General features: G+C 37.2%; 3 protein-coding genes across 3 annotated transcripts in view; 1 reads left to right on the top strand and 2 right to left on the bottom strand.

Moving 5' to 3' along the window:
• LOC145463481 (vacuolar protein sorting-associated protein 53 homolog) overlaps window positions 1–22,586 on the top strand; it is a 53,338-nt gene that overhangs the window by 14,743 nt on the left and 16,009 nt on the right. Inside the window, exons 7-17 of the mRNA XM_081447232.1 lie at window positions 327–446; window positions 1,150–1,228; window positions 1,334–1,404; window positions 2,027–2,099; window positions 2,651–2,793; window positions 3,153–3,282; window positions 5,518–5,550; window positions 6,111–6,190; window positions 6,906–7,151; window positions 8,214–8,337; window positions 9,348–9,430. Coding sequence (XP_081303358.1) covers window positions 327–446; window positions 1,150–1,228; window positions 1,334–1,404; window positions 2,027–2,099; window positions 2,651–2,793; window positions 3,153–3,282; window positions 5,518–5,550; window positions 6,111–6,190; window positions 6,906–7,151; window positions 8,214–8,337; window positions 9,348–9,430 — 1,182 coding nt within the window. The remainder of the gene's footprint in view (window positions 1–326; window positions 447–1,149; window positions 1,229–1,333; window positions 1,405–2,026; window positions 2,100–2,650; window positions 2,794–3,152; window positions 3,283–5,517; window positions 5,551–6,110; window positions 6,191–6,905; window positions 7,152–8,213; window positions 8,338–9,347; window positions 9,431–22,586) is intronic.
• LOC145463484 (adenosine receptor A3-like) lies at window positions 13,719–15,330 on the bottom strand. Its single transcript, XM_081447234.1, has one exon. It carries the CDS (start codon window positions 15,316–15,318, stop codon window positions 14,401–14,403), a length of 918 nt encoding a protein of 305 aa, XP_081303360.1. The 5' UTR covers window positions 15,319–15,330; the 3' UTR covers window positions 13,719–14,400.
• On the bottom strand, window positions 19,403–21,722 carry LOC145463482 (adenosine receptor A3-like). The gene has a single exon (XM_081447233.1). It carries the CDS (start codon window positions 20,401–20,403, stop codon window positions 19,417–19,419), a length of 987 nt encoding a protein of 328 aa, XP_081303359.1. The 5' UTR covers window positions 20,404–21,722; the 3' UTR covers window positions 19,403–19,416.

The following is a 22,586-nucleotide window of genomic DNA, read 5'->3' as shown; positions in this document are numbered from 1 at the left end:
CTCACCCTGGATGACCACTACACATGACATGTCTTCTAACCAGTCGGGTACTGCTGAAGTGTACATGGCCCCCTTCACACCTGCACAGAGAGAGGCATGATATGTAAGAGCTAAATCAAAATTGTGTGCTCAAAAACACAGTCCTACAAGGAGCAATTCCAGTGAACTAACTTTTAGGCTAGTGTACCTGTCCTTCTTGCTTGTTCTACAAAGGGGACAGTATAGTTAATGGGGGAGGGGAGGCTAGTGGGAAGGGCTATCCTGAGGAGAGAAGACTGTCAAGAAAACTGACAAGAAAACTGACATTTGTAAATTTGTAACCTAAGGAATTTAACAAGAAAGCGGCACTATGGAGAGGTGGCTAATCTCTTGCAAGGAGTTGTCAATGTTCTGGAGCACTTCAAAAAGTACTTTGGAATTGCTCAAATTCGACAGTTAGCTGACAAGTAAGTGATCCTCATTCGTAGCCATAATTGTAACATCCCTTAGCCTGAAAGTTTGAAGGGAGCTTCTGGGTAAAGCAAGATGTTAGCTAAGAAAATGTTTGATGATGACTAAGCTATCTCTTATTAGATGGTTTATGGTACTCACTCATTTATAAATAAACCCAAGAGAATTGTAGTGAGAATGATTAAGAGCATAAATTAAGTACGTAACAGAAGGTCAAATTACTATATTATTAATTAAAGTTTCTTGCCAGTAAGAAAGTTGTTGGCTGTTTAGCCAAAGAATACTGTCATCTGCAATCCACCGTAGGAAAAAAGATGGCGGCTGTACATTTTACCACAATGCCTTGCGAACCTAACACAGCCTATAAGGCACTGAGAAAGCCAAATGTTTATAATGTTTGTCCCTGTGCAAAGGACATTGAGTAGCCTGGGTTTGAAGATTTTATAACGTTTCGTTACGCTTTTATAAACATTTTTAAAGTTGTCATGCGCTAAGAACTGTGGGTAAATGTACCAGTCACCATCTTTTTGCCTATGGAGGATTAGCGCTATTTTGATGCTGTACTTACAAGTACATCATAGCACATGCACTTTGGACCACACAGCAGTACTGTAAGTTTTAAAATAATATGTCTGTGACAACAACTACTCAAGATGACTCTGTCTTACTGACATGTACTAATGATTTTGTACTGTTAAGGGTTAAACAAATCCAGAATGAACTTGGCACTCAAATTTTGGCAGATTTTGAAGAAGCCCTATCTGTCAAAGGAGTGAAGGTACATGAATAGTCGTCATCTGCCTCCTAAACCAGTAGTACATTTTATTTCTACAATGACTATTGACTATATCTATTTATATATAAAATAACTATTTTCTCTCAGCCTTCTGCAGGACCAAACTCACAGTTAGCTGAAGCATGTCAAGTGGTGAATGTCCTGGATCCAAAAGTCAAGTGAGTGTTCCAGCTACATGTAACAAATCAATGGAAGGTCCTACATTTTTTCAACTCTGTTATAGCTTAAATCAGGGGTTTCATGAAATTATATGTTTTCAGCAGGAAGGCAATTGGTTTCCACAGGGAGGTGAAACTTTTTTAACTGAACTTCTTTATAAGTTAGAAGAACTTTCCTACAGATGGTCAAACCAGGCAAACCAATTTGATCTTACAGCCAGTTAATTTGTTCGCTGCTTGACCCTGAATGAAACCCCTGAAGTTCTTTGAACACAGCTTCTTGTTCTTAACCAAGTCTGGCTTTCTCTATAGAGTGCTGATATTGACTTATGTATTATTTACTGGGACAACATGATGAGAATTGACCAGGAAAACTACATGTACTTAAAGTTGTATGCTCTTTTGAAAAGAGGCTTCATTTTCGGACGAAATTTTGGCTTCACTGGTACTCTAGAAACTGCCCTTCTGTAAACTAATACATGTACTCAGTTTTTTTACCTGACTTTGTTGGTGACATGTGGTGTGTGTTTTAACTTTGAAAAATTAGAATAAAGTGTTTTAAAATTCAATTCATTTGTTACATGTCCAGATGACATTGAACTTCTTCATATTTCCTTCGCAGAAATGAACTGCTGATGTGGTTTGTCAAGCTTCAGTTAGCAGAATATCAGCAACTGTTTAATGAATCATTTGAAGTAAGTAACAGCTACATAACTTACTATGTTTTCTTGAGTAGCTGCCGCTGGCATGGTATTGAAGCTTTGTCTAATAGACCAAGCCTTTATTCAGGGTCTAGCAATTTATCCTATCCAGTGTTTTGACATCTTTTTGGCTTGTAGAGGCATGATATTTGAAAGATCAAATCGTCGAGTTTCCCAGAATGGCATGTTTAAACTTTTTTGCAAAGTTTGATTTTTTGGCATTTGATCATCATTTCTGTCCATCACCCCTTTGGAGAATTGGGCTACTGTTGTTTTTATGGCATTTAGGTGATCATGTACATGTATGTTTGATGGCACATTTATTTGTGAAGATAAGATATGCTTTGGCAGGAAAATAATTATAATTAGCAAAGGCCTAGAAGTTTAATGTAGTTTTTGTTGTTCCTACAACACATAGAACAAGGCGTGCAAGTAGAGACTATTTCTTCAAAGGTATCCTATTAACAAAATGAGTAGTACTTAAATTGTGCTTTGCGTCTCATACAGATGTACTTTACATTGTGCTTTCATTGTTGCACGTCCAGGTTGCATGGCTTGATAAAATTGACCGCCGTTACTCCTGGTTAAAAAGAGCTCTGGTCAAATTTGATGAAGACTTTCAAGGAACGTTTCCTTCTGAATGGCATGTGGAGGAGAGAATTAGTGAAGAATTCTGCAGAATAACCAAGTATGACTTTGAAATGTTAATTTTCTCTCATACATTTTAAGATTAAGACCTCCACTGTAAAGTCCAGTTAGCCACACATACTCATGTGCACCTATTTTTATGAGAAAACTTTAATAAAATTGAGCAAATCAATAATTAAAATTGCTTGGTCATTGTGATCATCAGCTTTCTTAATCACTATGTCAGTTGCGTGTGGTAGTTTGGCAGTTTATTAAGGTTCTTCGACTGAAACAAAGGTGGTTTAACCACATTTGCTAACAGCTACAGCTGTAGGTATTACAATGTATCTGACGATAGACCTGCATTAAACCATGTGTTTTTACACCATGTATTTGTAATACTTCTGATTTGACCTGCAGGAAAGATTTGTCAAAAATCATGACAGCCAGAGTACAAGAAATTGATGTCAAACTACTGCTATTTGCCATCCAAAGAACAACAACCTTTGAAAGTTTATTGGCACAGAGGTTTGTTCATCATGGTTATGAGGTAAGAGAATTATTATAATTTGTTCTCCAGTTATATGTAATAATAATTGCTATAATTCATTTTTAATGTTTATGCAGAGAATGGTAATACTACACATGAACAGTGGTAAGTCATTACTAGGAATTATAAGTGCCATCTCATAAGTTGATGCTTTTTGAAGTTTCTGTGTCATTTATTGAACGTTGCACTAAAGGAATGGATTACCACAGCAAAAATAATGTGGAATTAGGCAGGACTTGGTAATTTACACTTTGGGGAGCTAGAATGTAAGCTCCTTCTATGTTGCTTTTATTTTGTTGTAATTATTCAAATATCTTTTATCAATAAATTAAAACCATTTTCAGTAATTGCTTAGGATTATAGTACTCACACTTCTGTCCCTTAAGAAACGTTCTTGTTGGAGCTGCTAGTGTATTTAAGACAAGAAGCCTGCAATTGACCAATTTAGTTATATTAAAATTCAGCCTAAAACAATAGACCTCGGTACGAGGTTCGGGGGAATAACTGCAGAGTTTGTGGGGTTTATTCCCCAGAGCCTCGTGCTGAGGTCTACTGTGTTAAACTGAATATATCGAAATTGATCTATTGCAGTTGCTTCCCGTCACCCTCTTTTCTTGCACCAAACTCCTCTAATGGCAGTAAGCAATGAGAGATGACAGCACTCATTGGCTGCTTTACTTCCCATTTAGTATCCATTAAGATGAAGTGCTTCCATAAAACGTTTAAGCTTGCATTCATTTGGCTTTGCAACCCCTTCTTTTCTTTTCAAATCAAAACACATAGTTGTAAAGCTTCGATGCCCAGATGCAATAGCAGATTAACGAGAGATTCACTAGCCTTTGGTGGGTCAGCCTACTTATTACTAAGGAGTATTTTAAAGACTTTCTTTTCAACAGTTCAACTGCCTCCACATCCCGATATAGAGAAAGTGATTACGTGTATTTTTAGAAACGTGTAATAATTTAAGCCTAGATTGATACTTTGATCTTAGCTGCGTATTTACTATTTTACATGTATAATTATGTTTCAATGATCTTGTTTTAATTCAGTAGTGTGCACAACCCCACGAGCTTTGTAGCTTTAATTCTTATCATGTTATGTTGTTATGCTATGTTACGTTATGTTGTGTCATTTTATGTTATGTTATGTTATGTTATGCTATGCTATGCTACATGTATGCTATGCTATGCTATGCTATGCTATGCTATGTTATTTTCTGTTATGTTCTGTTCTGTTACGTTACGTTACGTTACGTTATGCTACGTTATGTTAAAGCCAGTAGACATCCAGTGAGCTTACTTGGAATGGGTGTAGCTATTAATAGCTATTGGTTATGAATGTTATTGATTATAGAATTTTGAGCATTTCTGTAGTTTTTTCATGGGTGAACCTTGCTTGAAAGCAGTAGTACTATAAAACACTGTTAATGACTAAGGTTTTCGATAAACAATTAAGAAAAAAAGCAGCGATATTAAAGAATGACATTTCGACGGCTCCATGCCATCATTCTCAAATTCAAATAAAATACATTATGCGAGTTCATTATATAGTAAATGTACGTGTGAAGGTCTCAGTGCATGTGATTAAGAGAAAAAAATTATCGATGAATGAAAATACCAAGCATGGTGCGCTTGGACTGTCAAATTAAAAGTTTTGCTTTAATGGAGTCAGATTGAGTGTTAAGTGTTGGGTTTTTGTTTTTGATGAAGAGCATTTCATAAATTAAACAATCCAGTTTCCGACGGCATTTCTTGAGGATTGTAAATTAGTCATGGGGATCGTTGTTCCTCAGATTGTGTACGTCCCGCAGGTGTTTATCAATGACAGAATACTTATGCTCATTAATGCTCTGAAATAGGTTTCGGCATGTATAGCCCACATAATCTGCATCGCGCAGATCACATTTGTATTCAAAAACAACGCATTGTTCGTTAACAAGAGGTGGTTTGGGTTCCGTCACTTTGATCTCATCAGAAATTAAAGCAAAACTTTTTATTTGACAGTCCAAGCGCACCACGCCTGGTATTTTTATTCATCGATTATTTTTATATCTTAATCATATGTACTGAGACCTTCACTCGTACATTCACTAGATAATGAACTCACATAATGTATTTTATTTGAATTTGAGAATGATGGCATGGAGCCGTCGAGACGTCATTCTTTAATATCGCTGCTTTTTATTCTTAATCGGAACATTTTAGTTTTGACAAATCTGCCCTGTTTCTTTTATAGGACACTGAAGAACCAAAGGAGGCCACTGGCAAGGTCTGGCTTGTTCAGATTCATTTGTGTTACTGATATGAACGTAACTGAATTCTTATGAAAAAGGAATTATAATTATTTATCTGCCTGCTTTGTTGAAAAGACACGAAAAGACTCTTGTCATAAAACGGGAGCAATGCAGTTCAATCAATTCAATGTATGTTAGTCACTTACTAAGGAGTTCCAGGGTTCATTTACAATTTAATCCTAGTTGGATATGCAGATCTACATGTACTTTGAATTAAAAAAAAAAAAATAAGCCAATAAACTCAGATGATACATAATTGCAAGGTTGCTCAATTACATTTACATTTGGATTCTTGTAAAGTCACCCAGTGGCATGAGTGCAAGATTAAACAAACAAAATTTAAATACGACTAAAAATGTTAAACAAGACATTGTCAATTGTAAAATGTAATGGTTTTACAACCTTTACAAAGAGATGCAATGGAATGTAATTTCTAGTCTGCTCATATAAATAATTTCACGATATCACTGCTGGCATACAGTACATTTGTAGTTATTAATCAAATAACGTTTTAAAATTTCTTTCCCTTTTGTAGCCAAAACAGTCAAAGTTCTTGGGGATCATTTCAAGATGTTTTGAGCCACATCTTCATATTTATATAGAATCGCAAGACAAGTAAGTCCAATTAGCATTCTGAAACATGTATCACCCACATGTAAACCAGTACAAAAGCTCGCTCGCAAAACAAGTAAATGCAAAGACAAACCGAGGAACTAGTGCTAGTGTGGTTTGAAAAGGCTAGAATTTATTCCTAGTGAGGACGCCTTAGTTTGACTTAGTTTGCCTCGATGTTTACAAACTGAAGGATGATTATTAAACTATGTTTCTTAATGTTCCTTTGAATCTTTGGAAAAATGAGAAAACCTCGCGATTTTGTAGAGGACCTTAATTCAGCCACTGCACAATAATGACTGTTATTCTATGGCTAGCTCCGTGATCAAGCAAGATGAACTAAATCCTGGGCTGTGATTGGCTACCCATGCGAGATAGATGATGCTATCTTGCCTGCTCGGGACTACCCGCTGTGTCCCGAAAGAACCTTTTCTCGGAATCCATGTAGTAAATCCTTTATTGACCATTTGTTCGGTCAAGATGGCCTCGTTATTTTTTTTGCGAGCTTATGAACCTGGACTCCACACGCAAAAAAATCTATAGAGCTTGGCCAATATCCAGCCATCTTGACCTCACGCATAGTCAATAACCTATATATATTATTTGATAACTTAGCCAATCAGATTGAAGCATTTGCATTTAGTGCTTAATTCTAGAGAAGTGGCATGCCTTTTGTGGCTACCATTAATCACACTTTGAACATCATATGTTTCAACAGAAACCTGTCAGAACTGATGGACAGGTTTGTCCAAGATTTCAAGTCCCTGGGGATTCCCATGGTGGAAGGAGATGGCAGCAATGTAGTGTTTCCCAGTGCTGGTGAACTGTTTGTATTCTACAAGAAATGCATGGTCCAGTGTTCGCAGCTCAGCACAGGGCCTCCTCTGCTTTCACTAACAGCAGCATTCCAGAAGTTTCTTAGGGAGTATGCCACTAGAGTCCTGAACAGTCATCTCCCTGTAAAGTGAGTATTACTGGTAGATTTATTGTAGACACTTATCACAAATCTGATTGTTTCTGTTATTGTTTGCTATTTGACAAGTAGACAATGAGCCTGAGTTTTGTATGAGCGAATTTCTACCGAGGAGTAGGTGAGTTGGTTATCGCTCAGAGAGACGTCAGATTCACGGATTTCAAATAGAACACAGCTGAGTTACTAACTAAGCACCATGATAGTTGACTCGGGCTACGTCCTCGTCAACTAACATGCATAGAAATCGAGAGCGAATAATCCAATTGTTTTAGTATAAATCTATTAGTCGTTCAAAACTTTATCTAAAACCTCTTCACAGATACTTCGAAAATGCCAAGGAGCGGCCTTTCTTTTGTTAAAAAGGGCACACTGTTACGCTACTCACTGTTTATCACAGAATAGATAGTGAGTAGCGTAGCCAATCAGAGAGCGGCATTTGTGATAGAACGCTAGTAGATTTATAATAAAACTTGCTAGCAACACGGTACATGTTTTCTACTTCTTAAATAAAACAGTCATTGAAAGGGGAAAGGGGATAGGGACTATGATTCTCTGTTGTTCGCTTTCTCTCCACTGCCTTAGAATCAGTCTACTTGTTCCCCCATTGAAGAGTAGGGAAGGGAACTTTGGCTTATGAGCACCTAAAATTGACCGTGACAGTGATGGTGTCTTCTGATAAAGTTTCATTACTCACCACGAGTTTCTGTGAATGACAGCTGCAATCAATTCAGCTGTGCCAGAAAAATATTTCCTCCATTTAAATCACACGCTTGGTCACGTACTTGAATTCCTAATTTGTGAGAGCGTTGTTAACGCAAGTACAGAAAAATAGCCCAATTTTGGCGATTATCGCATGTTTACCTACAAGAAGGTCCTGAAGTTTGGTCTGATGCTTGGACAGATAATATGTGCGTGCGTTTTACCCACCAGCCACGTTGTTTCTAAAGACTTTTGAAAAGTACCTTACAAGGATTAAAATATCCACAAGTCTTATCTGTCTTAACATGGTGTAGAATGTGAAATATTATATGTAACAATCTTTTGCTTGGACAGAACCACGGGTGGTCTTGCCAGCATCTTGAAGGATTCTAGTGAAGTGAAATTCAGCAAAGAGGAACAAAGCCTGACGTGCTGTATCCTATGTACAGCTGATTACTGTCTGGAAACCACTCAACAGGTGCGAAATCAGGACTAACATATTACGCTGGATCATAGGTACGCAGTGCGTGCAAAAGGCTATTCAACCTGTACGTAGCTCCATGCACACATTGCATGCCTGTTATACTTAACAATTATTCCATGAGCGCGCGTTGGATATAAGATGGTTGGCTATAATCATCTCATATCCAACAAGCGCGAGTGGAATAATTGTTTTATTAATAACGCCCCCAAAATATAGAAAACTAAACTAAATTAAGAATAAAAACTCCCCCAAAAATCGCACGTACGCTTACCATATTTGTAGAGCGTGCCATAATACCTCATAATCCATGACGTCTAAGCTAATGAAAACTCTCGAATTGCATTATCCAATGATCCAGTTTTTAATAATATGTGATATATGAAACTCGAAAGACCGTGTTTGACCACATGTCCAAACACCGAGAAGAGAGTTGAAAATACGACGCGCAGCGGAGTAGTTTTGACGAACTTGACGAGGTGTTTGGAAATGTTGTCAAACTCCGTCTTGATTGTTTGATATATTCTCTCGATCGAAACTAAAACCAGGGAGAAAACGGAGAAATAAAATCGTAAAAATCTAAGCTAATTAAGATGAGATATTCAAAACGCCGTCACGGTCTTGATTTCCTTTGTTTAATGAATAATTAATGAGTCTGAGAATGTAATTTGAAAAGTCTTGTGGAGGAAGGTCCTATGTACAGTTTTAGGGCAGTTTTCAAATAGTACTCAAGTAACATCAGTATCGATGTTAAAAAATAAAATAAAATTAGATTTGAAAATTGAAAACCAGTTGTAAAATGCTAACAGGCCCTCTTTGCGTTTCAAACATCTAGTGAAGTTGCCATTTTCTCAGTATCATTCTACAAAATCTGACAATTATTGTTTTTTTTTTTTTTTGTTCTTAACCTACAGTGTACGTATGTTTTTGAACAGAATCGTTGTGAATGTGATCACACTCACTCTGCGATGACTTACTTTTTGACTAATTTACCTTTCCTTTCTCAGCTGGAGGAGAAATTGAAAGAGAAAGTTGATCCCGAGTTGGCAGAGAAAATTGATCTCAATGGTGAACAAGATGTATTCCACAGGTAAGTGACATACACTTGAAATCTTAACATTTTGAAGACCTGATCTCGGAATCAACGTAACTGTCGTGAACTAACACCCAGAAAAAAAACCCACACTTTAGACTGATCTTTGAAAAACAACAACGTGAATCGAGAATATTCCAGTTATTGGATTTGAGAAGAATCCTAGCTGTATTTTAGAGTTTAATAAGGACCTGGTGCTCTTCTTTGTGATTGACGAATCTTGAATTGCTTTATCTAATTATCTTAATTAAGCCAGTCCTATTAGATGATTTGGTTATGTAGAAGTTTTGTGATATGAATTATCCTGTGAGGGACTTGGGTACTGTTACAGTAACTTATCGTCGGTCAGTTGTTGTTGAACTGTTGGATGAAAGCGTCGCTTTGAGGAAATTTAAGGTCATTCCTCACATTTGCATTGCGCATCCTTGCTGCGCAAAATTTATGGCGTCATTAGCGCGCGCTCGTGCACGCGCACATTGAAAACATGACGGATTTGCCTTGATATTGAACTCTGTCAGTTGAAAAATGGTTCTAGCTTACCAACGAGCACGGGCACCCCAATTTTTTTTCCATTCATTGTAATCAACTAATCATAAGCTTTGCGTGAGAAAAGACTGATCTAATTTCTATTGCTGAAAATTGAATAAATAAGAAAAAATAGCAGATACACGGTGGTCTTTTTTATTTGGCAGTCGGTAACCACGTCAAGAAATTTTGGTTCAAATTTTTAACCAAGGATTTAGCTTTCTCTCTGAATCAAACTTAAAACGTTTATTTGTGTCCGACACAATGTATTGACTGTAGTTTAATGCGTGTTCTTATGAGTCCGGGCTCACAAAGATGTTACAATTACTGGGAATGCGTTCTTATAATAATCATTAAATAATGCCAAAATGGGGCATTTTCAATGCCTCACTGCTCCTTAATGAGCACGGGCACCCCCCTTTTTTATTTCAAAATTGAAGTTATCATATGACAAATATTCAGTAGACAACGTTTGAACAAAAATCTATTGTCACTTTTATTTCAGAGGAATTACCTTAAAGCTTTCCATTCAAACAACTCATTAACCTAAAATTCACGTAAATTATTGAAAAAGGAATAAAATTTTGTTGCTGTTATTTCGAAAATTTCGAAACGGATACGAATTGTTGAATTTCCGAAAAGCGAACTATTCAAACGAAAGTTGTGGAATTTCGTGGGGAAATCAATTTGGGTATACCTCGCGAGGTTGTTTGATTAAATTCCATAATTTCCGGAAAATCAGGCTGTTCCATTCGTCACTGAAAATTCCAGAAATTTTTACCAGAATTTTCCTTAGAAGATTCGTTTCACTTTTCGAAAAGTCGCATGCAAACGTTGGTATCCTCATGACGGTAGAATGTCGAGCAGCATCTCCCCAAAAAGGGCGGAATTTCGACGATGTAAAAAAAAAACCCACTGTTGGATCGAAGATTTGCGGAAATTTTGTTCAAATTTCGTGGCGTCATCCTCGGAAAATTCGATCTTTACCTCCATTTCCCGTCGAAATTCGTCGAAACTCGCTCTCAATAGTTTGACACAACACTGGGCCTTTGGAACCAGTAAAGTTGAACCCTGGACGATTTCTCATTACGTCAGATATTAAACCAAGGTCTCTCACTCTGTTATATTTAATTTTGTAATATTTGTAGTAAAACTCAGCTCAGCTCTCTCCTCCTCATATCCTTTCCTAGGCTGTCAAAGAAACCATTTCAGTTCAAAACAACGCGCAGTGGAAGTAACTTTTTAATTGTTTTTCCACAACAGTACATTCATCAGAAATAATTTCACTAGCAGCAAAGCATTTAGGTTACTAGCTAGACACAATGCACCCTTTTGACAAAAATAAATTACTGAATAGAACCAGCAGTCATTATATAAGAAGACCAATCTCGTTCCCAGAGTCTTCGTTCCCCTTGACCAGAGAAAGGGGCCATGACTTCATACTCCCTGAAGTAAAAACGGAACGATTCAAACGGGCTTTTGTAAATAGATGTCTTTTAAAATTTATTTCTTAAAATTTTTCTTGTAATACATATGATAGGTTTTTTCTAGTTTAGCTTAGTTTGTTATTGATTGTAAAGCCACACGTATGTTGTGACTGATTTCTTAATAAAGACTTCTACTACTACTATGATCTTTCATATATTCATTTGTCGTCAGTATATAAATTGTGATCTATTGACATTGAATAAAACTGCGTTTTCACGGCCATGTAGTCGAATAAAAGATGTTACTTTCTGTAAGTAATATTACTAAAAATATATTGCTAATTTTAGAACTATTCTTTGCTTGGAATACTTTCTTATGGATTAATTTGGTGCCAGATCGATCAAACCACCGTAACCTTGGAGGAAAACGAGCGAGCGTTGCACAATCACTTAGCATCTCAAATTTATACTTTCTGTTTCTCTCCTACATTGTATGATCTCTCATGCTTTAAAGTATCACAATGACTTCTTAGTTTTGATTAGAGCGATCTCTCTCACTGCTTCATCGGAGAACTTGACATAAGCAACATAACTAATAAAAGTTTTAAAACTGAAGTGTTCGCAAAATGTTTGCTGTTAGATCAAGTAACGATATTGTAGCTAAAGGCTACGTCGCCATAAATATAAACTAATAAACTGGCGCTCAAGTTGAATGCACTTAGTATCCGTAGTTATGGTTGGGATTCAAGTGAAATATGAAGACAAAACAAAACTACCTAAGTACAAATATTCCGGCGAGAACCGTTGAGAAAATTACAAAACTTTCAATCTGTGGCGCATCCTCTCTTTATGATCCTAATCTATTTGGCAATCCAAAGTCTAATCTAAATGTCGCGAAAGCGAACTATCCACAACAACGATACAAGATCCTGAAAAAAGCTGCGAAAGCCGCGCGACACTAGAATTTATTAATGTATGTAATATGTGTCGGTATTCAAATGATTCCGAGTGCAATTTGGAATAAGTAAGCACAAAATATTACAGAGACTGAAAATGATTTGACCTTTTCAGTGTCCGGGAAGCATCCTACAATCTGAGAGGCACTAGCGTCAATTTATGTTTACCCAAATTGAAATTAAAGTTTATGAAAAACTCGTTTATCTACATTTGTGCGCGGCTCTGGAATAGATCACCTACAATAGCGAAACTGGCCTGGGATGTTGCTAATTTTAGTAGTAAATTGAAAACTGTAGACCTTTTGACAGTATATTTACAGGCCTATCATTATTTTATTCAGATTTCCACTGTGCACTAGCTGAATTTATAGTGTTAATAGTACACATATAAATATGATTAGGCATATTTTATACTATAGATACTTAACTATATTGTTTTGGTGATAATGTAATTTATTTTTGCGTTCGAAGAACGCAAGCCTAATTTTGGCCTGTGGCTTTCCAGAGTTGGGTGCCCTTTGCACGTTTATATGCAGGAAAACTCCACATTCCTGTAAGGACACCAAAATGGCCACCCTGCTTGAGTTACTAAACTGCTTCGACGGTAACATTTATCGAAATCTGAGCGAATTGTTCTTGTTTATTTTATATGTTAACGAACACGACTTTGAATCGCCTTGGCTTTGGAATGTTAATTTTGGGAACAGCTATCTTTTGATTGCATTTGTTGATTAGTTCCAGTCGCGACAGATACATGTAGCTCAGTCTTTATCCTGTCAAATATTGTTTGGAATCGGTGGAAAAAGATCCATAAGAGTGTGCATGAACCAAGGAACGGCAAATTATGTAAATACTGTCTACTTTATTTATCAGGGGAAACACTCGAATCAGTCGCACGGAGTTTGTTTACGCTGACGATAAACGAGCACAGGACTGCAAATGTACCGCTTATATTTGTGCTTCCAGCTGAGAATAATGTAATAAAATATACGTTTTCAAATTAACTTTTACGCTTAATTATTACGAGTTAATGTGAGAATATTTAGCACGAAATTTGAGTCTACGGAAACTGGCGCTGTCACGCAACGAATCAACAAATCATAGTTAGTACAGGGACCTCTTAAACTGACATGGACTTTGACACTATATGATATATCCGTCTGTAAAACCTCGGTTGTCGATGAAAAACGTTGATTTTAGCAATAGACAGAGGTTGAAAGTCAGCTAGTGAAACCATTTATTTAAGGTATATATATATTAAAGTGACCGCGTCGAACGCGCTCTCATAATCTTTGATTACTGCTAGTATTATATATTCACGTTTTTCCATACACGTTCGTAGTTTGATCGAGCTTTCTTAGCTCTTAGGCGTAACGTGTTTAAATAGTGTTGATTTGATTGATTCATTGTAGTCTTTGAAAAATTTTCGATTGATTGCTAATTTATTTATTCCAAATTGTACGAGAAAAACAGGAGCGTGTTTGCGGTGCTAAATTGTGAATTTTATTTGAGGGAACATTTGCTTTGAAAAAAAACATGATTTCGCATGCGTAACTAGTGCCAGTCCCAAACCGCGCGTTAGAATTTTAAATGCCAAAATTTGGAAGAAAAGAGAATGAGTTCTGATTTATCTTATGAACCAGAAATAAGTTAGCCTTCTTTATAATCGTTCGCTTGGGACTCTCGTTTACACATAAGTGAGGAAAGCTGCCGTAGAAAGTCTGTTAAGACGGGGGTTTATCTCCTCATATCTTTTATGATAATGCGAGTTTCGTAAAACCCATGCGTCACATTAAGAACACGGACGTTCTTAATCTTTTGACACTGATTTAAGTTTTCGGATTGAGATGGCGTTTAAGTGTAAGGGTTTTTTTCTATTCTGGTCACATGACTGTTCAAATATGGCCATGATTTGAAACTTTTACAGGACTCTTCAATGGAACTAATCTGTGCATAAAGCTTATTCTTAGGAGGTCTGGGTTTCAAAATTTGACGGTTAGAAACCTTCCTTAGCAAAAAATTCATGCCAATTTGTAGTCAAGAAGGACCCCCATAAACGTTAAGAACAGGGCAGCTGTCTGATTGTGGCTTTCACTGCTTGTCTCACTGCTTTGATCTTCCAACAATACAGGATCGGGTTAAGAGATGAGTTTATATAGACTAGGATCTCTGTAGCTATCCAAGCCACGCCATTTTCTATCCCGTTCGCATCTAGCACAGCCACAATGCCAAACGGGACATAGCAGGCAACTAATGCCAGCTGCACCCATAATATGTTAGAAACTGACTTTCTGTATCTTGATATGTTCAGTGGAATCCCTCGTCCCTTCGCTTGTCCTTGGGAGACATTGTTTTGTATTTTGGCTTGATTATGTCGTAGTTTGAGGTGGATCTTCGTGTAACAGAAAATCGAGGTTGCCAGGCTGAGTATAATGGAAACAAAGACTTCAATGAAGCCGATGTTTGTTCTCCAAATCTGGATCAATCCGTGAGAAGCACCAATTATCCATAAGCAAATGATAACTACACGAACTCGCCTTAATGTTACGACATGTCTGTATCTGAGTCGCAACAACAGGGCGAGAAGTCGGTCCACGCTAATTGCGACCGACGTCGAGATAGATACTGAGCACAACATCCAACCACAAGCACGACGATAGTTCTGAACATGATAGATAACAGTCGAGTTCATCTTTGTTATACGAGACATGTAGTCGATTGTAGAGAGTGGTTGTACAACAAGACCAACGCAAAGATCAGTGACCGCCAGACATCGAAAGAAAAGTTTCGTCGGAGGATAAATAGAAGAGACTTTGTGAAGAGCAATAAGGATCAGCGCGTTACCTAGAGATGCGGTTATGGAAAGAAAAATGTTCAAAGCTGAAAAAAATTCTATACCAACTATACCAACTGATGATGTGCTGAGTGCTTGGCTCAGTTTGCTTGTGAAGTTTCCATCCCCAGTGATGTTCGCCATTGTCTTTGGTGGTGAGATAGTTAAACTTGTTCTGACAGGGTACTTTTTGTTGAGAATAAACCCGCATCTGCTTTATAAGTTGGGTGGGGATTTGACATGTTGCTACTGAAGCTGTTTTATTGGTCTGTATAAGAATTTTTAATTGCGCTGGATATTAATCTGGTGACCTGAAATGTCTCTATTTTTGAATTGATGTTGTTAAAGAAAACATGACGTCGCGTTTCTGCTAAAAAAAACTGACAGACTTATCAAGTGCTTTCGAATATAACGAGTGTTTTGTTGGTCCGTATACGGAGTTTTAATCGCGCTGGATTTTAAACATCTGGTCACGGTTAAATCTTTCCATTTATAAAAGCATGAAATTTCGTTTGTGCTAAAAACTGACAGACCTGCCAACCGCTTGCGAATATAGGCAAGTTTTCTAATGGAATATGAATTTTTAATTGCGCTAGATGTTAATTTGATGACCTGAAATGTCTCTATTTTTCAATTTACATTTTTATTAAACGCCCCTGGCGGGTATTCCATTTGGCTTTCTTTTAAAATCGGCGTCGATCTGACTTTGGCAGTTTAATCGAAGCTGGCGTTTATTGGAGTTTGTATTTATTTTGTTTGAGAGCTTTATATGCCTTGAATATTTGAATTCTGTGATGATGATATTTATAAATCTAGCTGGCTGACCCGGCGTTTAATCGAGAACTTATGAAAAGATATTGAACACACTTTTGTATTCCTCTCTGCCCAGCTCCAACAGGATAAAATGAATGAAAAAAGCAGTCGTAAAGATTAAAAGAATAGCATCAGTTACATATCATTTTACCAATTGTTTTTTGGAGTCTATTGATTGAAATATTACTAAACAACTGAAAACGGAGTCTTTGTGTCGGCAATTAAAATAATTTTTTTTGCTATTCGGTGACAAAAACATCTTGCTTGATGATTTGAAAATCCTTTTAACAGTGTTTGCCTAACATGCGTGCATTGAGTAAACTGAAAAAAAGATATCTGTTTCTTCTCTGGTTCGTAAACACAGAATATCAAAATGTAATTACACGTAGGGAATTGCGGAGGCTGTCCGCTCAAGCGTTTACGAGTCAGTGGTGTTCGGGAACACAGCATGTTAAAATGTATATTATATGTTGGGAAATCCTGCAGCTGTCGGTCGAGTTTTTGTCGTGTCCTAACGGTGGCAATTACTGATCAACGAATATTGCAATAATCTAGCAAATATTTACATATTCTTGCAAGACTCATCAAATGATTATACGGAACTCAGCAGCCTGCTCAGTGAAGGTTCGTAATTTCAAATGAAGACATCCGCATTAGAAGTGATAAAAAACTTGGTAACATGAAAGTTATCGTACAATATATTTTACAAAAGTGAGTAGACTGGAAATAATTTCACTGAGTTGTAATACCCATATTCGACTAAAATATCTTTTTTCACTTCTTACAGAGAGGAAGCTTTGTCACCATGGTTGCTATTTTTTTAAGACAGCTTAGTTTAAAAACCAAGAATCTTCGCTCAACCCTGAATTCGTTATCGTACATTGGTTTCACAGTGACTTGGTAAAAAGCCTGTTGTGCAGTTTTCGACTGTACATGTACAATAATGACAATATTTCCACGATCCAATCTTATGAACACGAGCCTGTGTATAGAAGAATCATTAACTGAATCATCTTGAAACTAACACTATCTTAGTTCTAAATTTGAAAGGCGAGAAATCGATGTAACCTAAGGGACTCTGAGAATAAACTCAATGTTCCATTACCGCGCACAAACTATTACAAAAATAGCTTCGGCTATAGTGGCGCCACTCTCTGGAACAGCCTTCCTTGTAACTTAGTACGCCGGACAAAAACTGTTCTGTATCGACGTTTTGCCGCGAAAAATGAAAACAAACATAGTGACACAAAAAATTTTGAGATTGTCTGAAACTTTACTAAATTCCACACATGGAAACTTATTTTTATATGGATTACGCAAGAAAGGCTTGCGTTACACCTTGTCCAAATCTGGTAACTGAGTCACAAAAGTATTCACAATCACGTGATTTCTGAGAAAAATGAGTCACATTTGGAGTGTTTTTTTGCGAAGAAACTCTTTATGTGCCGGTAGATTTTTTTGTCACGATTTTGACAAGAAAGCATGAGAAAGACTTACAACTTATTTGGCCACTGAAATACAATATGATCTTAGAACTCTGAACATATAAATATGATTAGGCATATTTTATACTATAGATACTTAACTATATTGTTTTGGTGACAATGTAATTTATTTTTGCGTTCGAAGAAATCAAGCCTAATTTTGGCCTGTGGCTTTCCAGAGTTGGGTGCCCTGTGCACGGCTATGTGCAGAAAAACTCCACATTCCTGTAGGGACACCAAAATGGCCACCCCACTTGAGTTTTGCAGCGGCATTGTCATGGTCAGTAAACTGGTACTGTTTAATACTAAAATATGTGAGTACATGTCATAAGACATGTGGCGAACATGTGAGCATGTAAGCAGGCCATGCGAGCTCGTCTTTGCGCTGGTTTTTTCTCAGAGTTCTTTCCATTCAGTCGCCGTGGGCTTCGCTATTTTGTGCTCTCAGCGTTGGACATTGGTGTACATACACGCTTCGACGATAGCATTTATCAAAATCTGAGCGAATTGTCCTTGTTTATTTTATATGTTAACGAACACGACTTTGAATCGCCTTGGCTTTGGAATGTTAATTGTGGGAATAGCTACATTTTGAGTGCATTTGTTGATTAGTTCCAGTCGCGACAGATACATGTAGCTCAGTCTTTATCCGGTCGAATATTGTTTGGAATCGGTGGAAAAAGATCCATAAGAGTGTGCATGCACCAAGAAACGGGAAATTATGTAAATACTGTCTACTTTATCCATCAGGGGAAATACTCGAATCAGTCGCACGGAGTTTGTTTACGCTGACGATAAACGAGCGCAGGACTGCAAATGTACCGCTTATATTTGTGCTTCCAGCTGAGAATAATGTAATAAAATATACGTTTTCAAATTAACTTTAACGCTTAAACATTACGAGTTAATGTGAGAATATTTAGCACGAAATTTGAGTCTACGGAAACTGGCGCTGTCACGCAACGAATCAACAAATCATAGTTAGTACAGGGACCTCTTAAACTGGCATGGACTTTGACACTATATGATATATCTGTCTGTAAAACCTCGGTTGTCGATGAAAAACGTTGATTTTAGCAATAGACAGAGGTTGAAAGTCAGCTAGGGAAACCATTTATTTAAGGTATATATATATTAAAGTGACCGCGTCGAACGCGCTCTCATAATCTTTGATTACTGCTAGTATTATTTATTTACGTTTTTTCCGTACACGTTCGTAGTTTGATCGAGCTTTCTTAGCTCTTAGGCGTAACGTGTTTAAATAAAGTGTTGATTTGATTGATTCATTGTAGTCTTTGAAAAATTTTCGAGTGATTGGTTATTTATTTATTCCAAATTGCCCGAGAAAAACAGGAGCGTTTTTGTAGTGCTAAATTGTGTATTTTATTTGAGGAAACATTTGCTTTGAAAAAAAAAAAAACATGATTTCGCATGCGTAACTAGTGCCAGTCCCAAACCGCGCGTTAGAATTTTAAATGCCAAAATTTGAAAGAAAGGAGAATGAGTTCTGATTTATCTTATGAATCAGAAATGACTTAGCCTTCTTTATAATCGTTCGAATGGAACTCTCGTTTACACGTAAAAGAGGAAAGCTACTGTAGAAAGTCTGCTAATACGGGGGTTTATCTCGTCATATCTTTTATGATGATGCGAGTTTGGTAAAACCCATGCGTCGCATTAAGAACACGGACGTTCTTAATCTTTTGACACTGATTTAAGTTTTCGGATTTAGATGGCCTTTAAGTGTAAGGGTTTTTTTCTATTCTGGTCACATGACTGTTCAAATATGGCCATGATTTAAAAGTTTTACAGGACTCTTCAATGGAACTAATCTGTGCATAAAGCTTATTCTTAGGAGGTCTGGTTTTCAAAATTTGACGGTTAGAAACCTTCCGTAGCAAAAAATTCATGACCAATTGGTAGTCAAGAAGGAACCCCATAAACGTTAGGAACAGGGCAGCTGTCTGATTGTGTCTTTCACTGCTTGTCTCACTGCTTTGATCTTCCAACAATACAGGATCGGGTTTAGAGATGAGTTTATATAGACTAGGATCTCTGTAGCTATCCAAGCCACGCCATTTTCTATCCCGTTCGCATGTAGCACAGCCACAATGCCAAACGGGACATAGCAGGCAACTAATGCCAGCTGCACCCATAATATGTTAGAAACTGACTTTCTGTATCTTGATATGTTCAGTGGAATCCCTCGTCCGTTCGCTTGTCCTTGGGAGACGTTGTTTTGTATTTTGGCTTGATTATGTCGTAGTTTGAGGTGGATCTTCGTGTAACAGAAAATCGAGGTTGCCATGTTGAGTATAATGGAAACAAAGACTTCACTGAAGCCGATATTTGTTCTCCAAATCTGGATCAATCCATGAGAAGTACCAATTATCCATAAGCAAATGATAACTACACGAACTCGCCTTAATGTCACGACATGTCTGTATCTGAGTCCCAACAACAGGGCGAGAAGTCGGTCCATGCTAATTGCGACCGACGTCGAGATAGATACTGTGCACAACATCCAACCACAAGCACGACGATAGTTCTGAACATGTAAGATGACAGTCGAGTTCATCTTTTTTATACGAGACATGTAGTCGATTGTAGAGAGTGGTTGTACAACAAGACCAACGCAAAGATCAGTGACCGCCAGACATCGAAAGAAAAGTTTCGTCGGGGGATAAATAGAAGAGACTTTATGAAGAGCAATAAAGTTCAACGCGTTACCTAGAGATTCGGTTATGGAAAGAAAAATGTTCAAAGCTGAAGAAAATTCTATACCAACTATACCAACTGATGATGTGCTGAGTGCTTGGCTCAGTTTGCTTGTGAAGTTTCCATCCCCAGTGATGTTCGCCATTGTCTTTGGTGGTGAGAGAGTTAAACTTGTGTTCTGACAGGGTACTTTTTGTTGAGAATAAACCCGCATCTGCTTTATAAGTTGGGCGGGGATTTTACATGTTGCCACTGGAGCTGTTTTATTGGTCTGTATATGAATTTTTAATTGCGCCGGATTGTAATTGTTATGATAAGTAATGGTAATAGGACTGAGTGGAGGCCAATTCGATCTGTTATCGTAAGAGTGATAACAAAATTACAATTTCCGAGAAAAGGAGAATAGCCAAGATGTGAAAGAAAGGAAACTTTGCATTATAATACCTACAAAGGAGATGTAAACATTGTAAGGCCACCGCGCCTGCAGTTAGGTGCCGGCAATTAGGTGCCAAAAACAGAAAAGCAAGCGCGCGCCTGCACGTAACTACAACTTTGAATGTGATTGGCTTATTGAACTGTCCGATAACAAACTGTCCAATAACAAACTGTCCGATGACAACTTGGGAAGTGAATAAGTGGAAAATAGGAGTTTTTTAAACCAATCACAATCGAGGAAATTGTAATTGTTATGATTAGTAATGGTAATAGGACTGAGTGGAGGCCAATTCGATCTGTTATCGTAAGAGTGATAACAAAATCGGATGACCGCACAGCGGGAGTCCGATTTGTTTATCACGAGTATGATTACAGACCGAATTGGACGACACGAAGTCTTATTACCAATTAATCATAAAAATTACAATTTCCGAGAAAAGGAGAATAGCCAAGATATGAAAGGAAGGAAACTTTGCATTAAAATACCTACAAAGGAGGCCACTACGCCTCCTACCGGCAATTAGGTGCCAAAAACAGAAAAGCAAGCGCGCGCCTGCACGTAACTACAACTCTTAATGTGATTGGCTTATTGAACATTCCGATAACAAACTGTCCAATAGCAAACTGTCCGATGACAACTTGGCAAGTGAATAAGTGGAAAATAGGAGTTTTTTAAACCAATCTCAATCGAGGAAATTGTAATTGTTATGATTAGTAATGGTAATAGGACTGAGTGGAGGCCAATTCGATCTGTTATCGTAAGAGTGATAACAAAATCGGATGACCGCACAGCGGGAGTCCGATTTGTTTATCACGAGTATGATTACAGACCGAATTGGACGACACGAAGTCTTATTACCAATTAATCATAAAAATTACAACTTCCGAGAAAAGAATAGCCAAATTATGAAAGAAAGGGAAAATTTGCATTAAAATACCTACAAAGGAGGCCACTGCGTCTCCTACCGGCAATTAGGCGCCAAAAACACAAAAGCAAGCGCGCGCGCGCGCACGCACGCACGTAACTACAACTTTGAATGTGATTGGCTCATTGAAATGTCCGATAACAAATTGTCCAATAACAAATTGTTCGATAACAAGTGAATTAGTGGTAAAATAGGAGCTTTTTAAACCAATCATAATCTAGGAAATTGTAATTTTCATGATTGATATTGTTAAAGAAAGGACGAAGTCGCGTTTCTGCTAAAAGAAAACTGACAGACTTATCAAGTGATTTTGAGTATAACCACTGTTTTGTTGGTCTGCATACGGATTTTTAATCACGCTGGATTTTAAAAATCTGGTGACGGTTAAATCTTTCCCTTTATTAAAAGCATGAAGTCACGTTTGTGCTAAAACCTGACAGACCTGTCAGCTGCTTGCGAAAATAACCAGGCGTTCTAATGGAAAAAATAATGAATACATTATTTTACTAATTTTCTGTCCAGCTTTCAAGGGATGAACTAAATGAAAAAAAAAAAAAAAAAATGCAGTCTTAAAGACCAGACTAATTGTCTCGTTCAGATATCTTTTTACCATGTCTTTTCAAGTCTAGTGATTAATATAACAGCTGAAAACAGTGTTGTTATCTTGGCTAGTAAAATAACCCTTTTTTCTAATCGGTCACATAAAACATCGTGCTTGATTATATGAAAATCTTCGTAACAGTGACTGACTTACACGCGTGTGATGAGTAAGCTGAAAAAAGATATTTGTGAAACTTGTTCTTACAGAGTACGGTTTGTTGAGAATAAATCCTCAATAGCTTCATAAGTGAGACGATGATTTTATATGTTACTACGAAAGCACGTAGTTGTGCTTTAGAAACTGTTTTGTTGGTCTGTTTATGAATTTTTAATTGTTTTAGATGTTAATTTTGTGACCTGGAATATCTCTGTTTTTGAATTTATGTTTTTGAGGATAGCATGAAGTCGCGTTTCTGCTAAAAAAACTGAACGCCCC

The sequence above is a fragment of the Orbicella franksi genome, chromosome 12 (genome assembly GCF_964199315.1).
Source record: "Orbicella franksi chromosome 12, jaOrbFran1.1, whole genome shotgun sequence".
Taxonomy (NCBI): domain Eukaryota; kingdom Metazoa; phylum Cnidaria; class Anthozoa; order Scleractinia; family Merulinidae; genus Orbicella; species Orbicella franksi.
This window is presented reverse-complemented; position numbering and strand designations above follow the sequence as displayed.

What these genes read in the sequence shown, in the direction of transcription:
- LOC145463484 (XM_081447234.1), bottom strand. Translation starts at nt 15,318, where the DNA reads ATGGCGAACATCACTGGGGATGGAAACTTCACAAGCAAACTGAGCCAA.
- LOC145463482 (XM_081447233.1), bottom strand. Translation starts at nt 20,403, where the DNA reads ATGCGGGTTTATTCTCAACAAAAAGTACCCTGTCAGAACACAAGTTTA.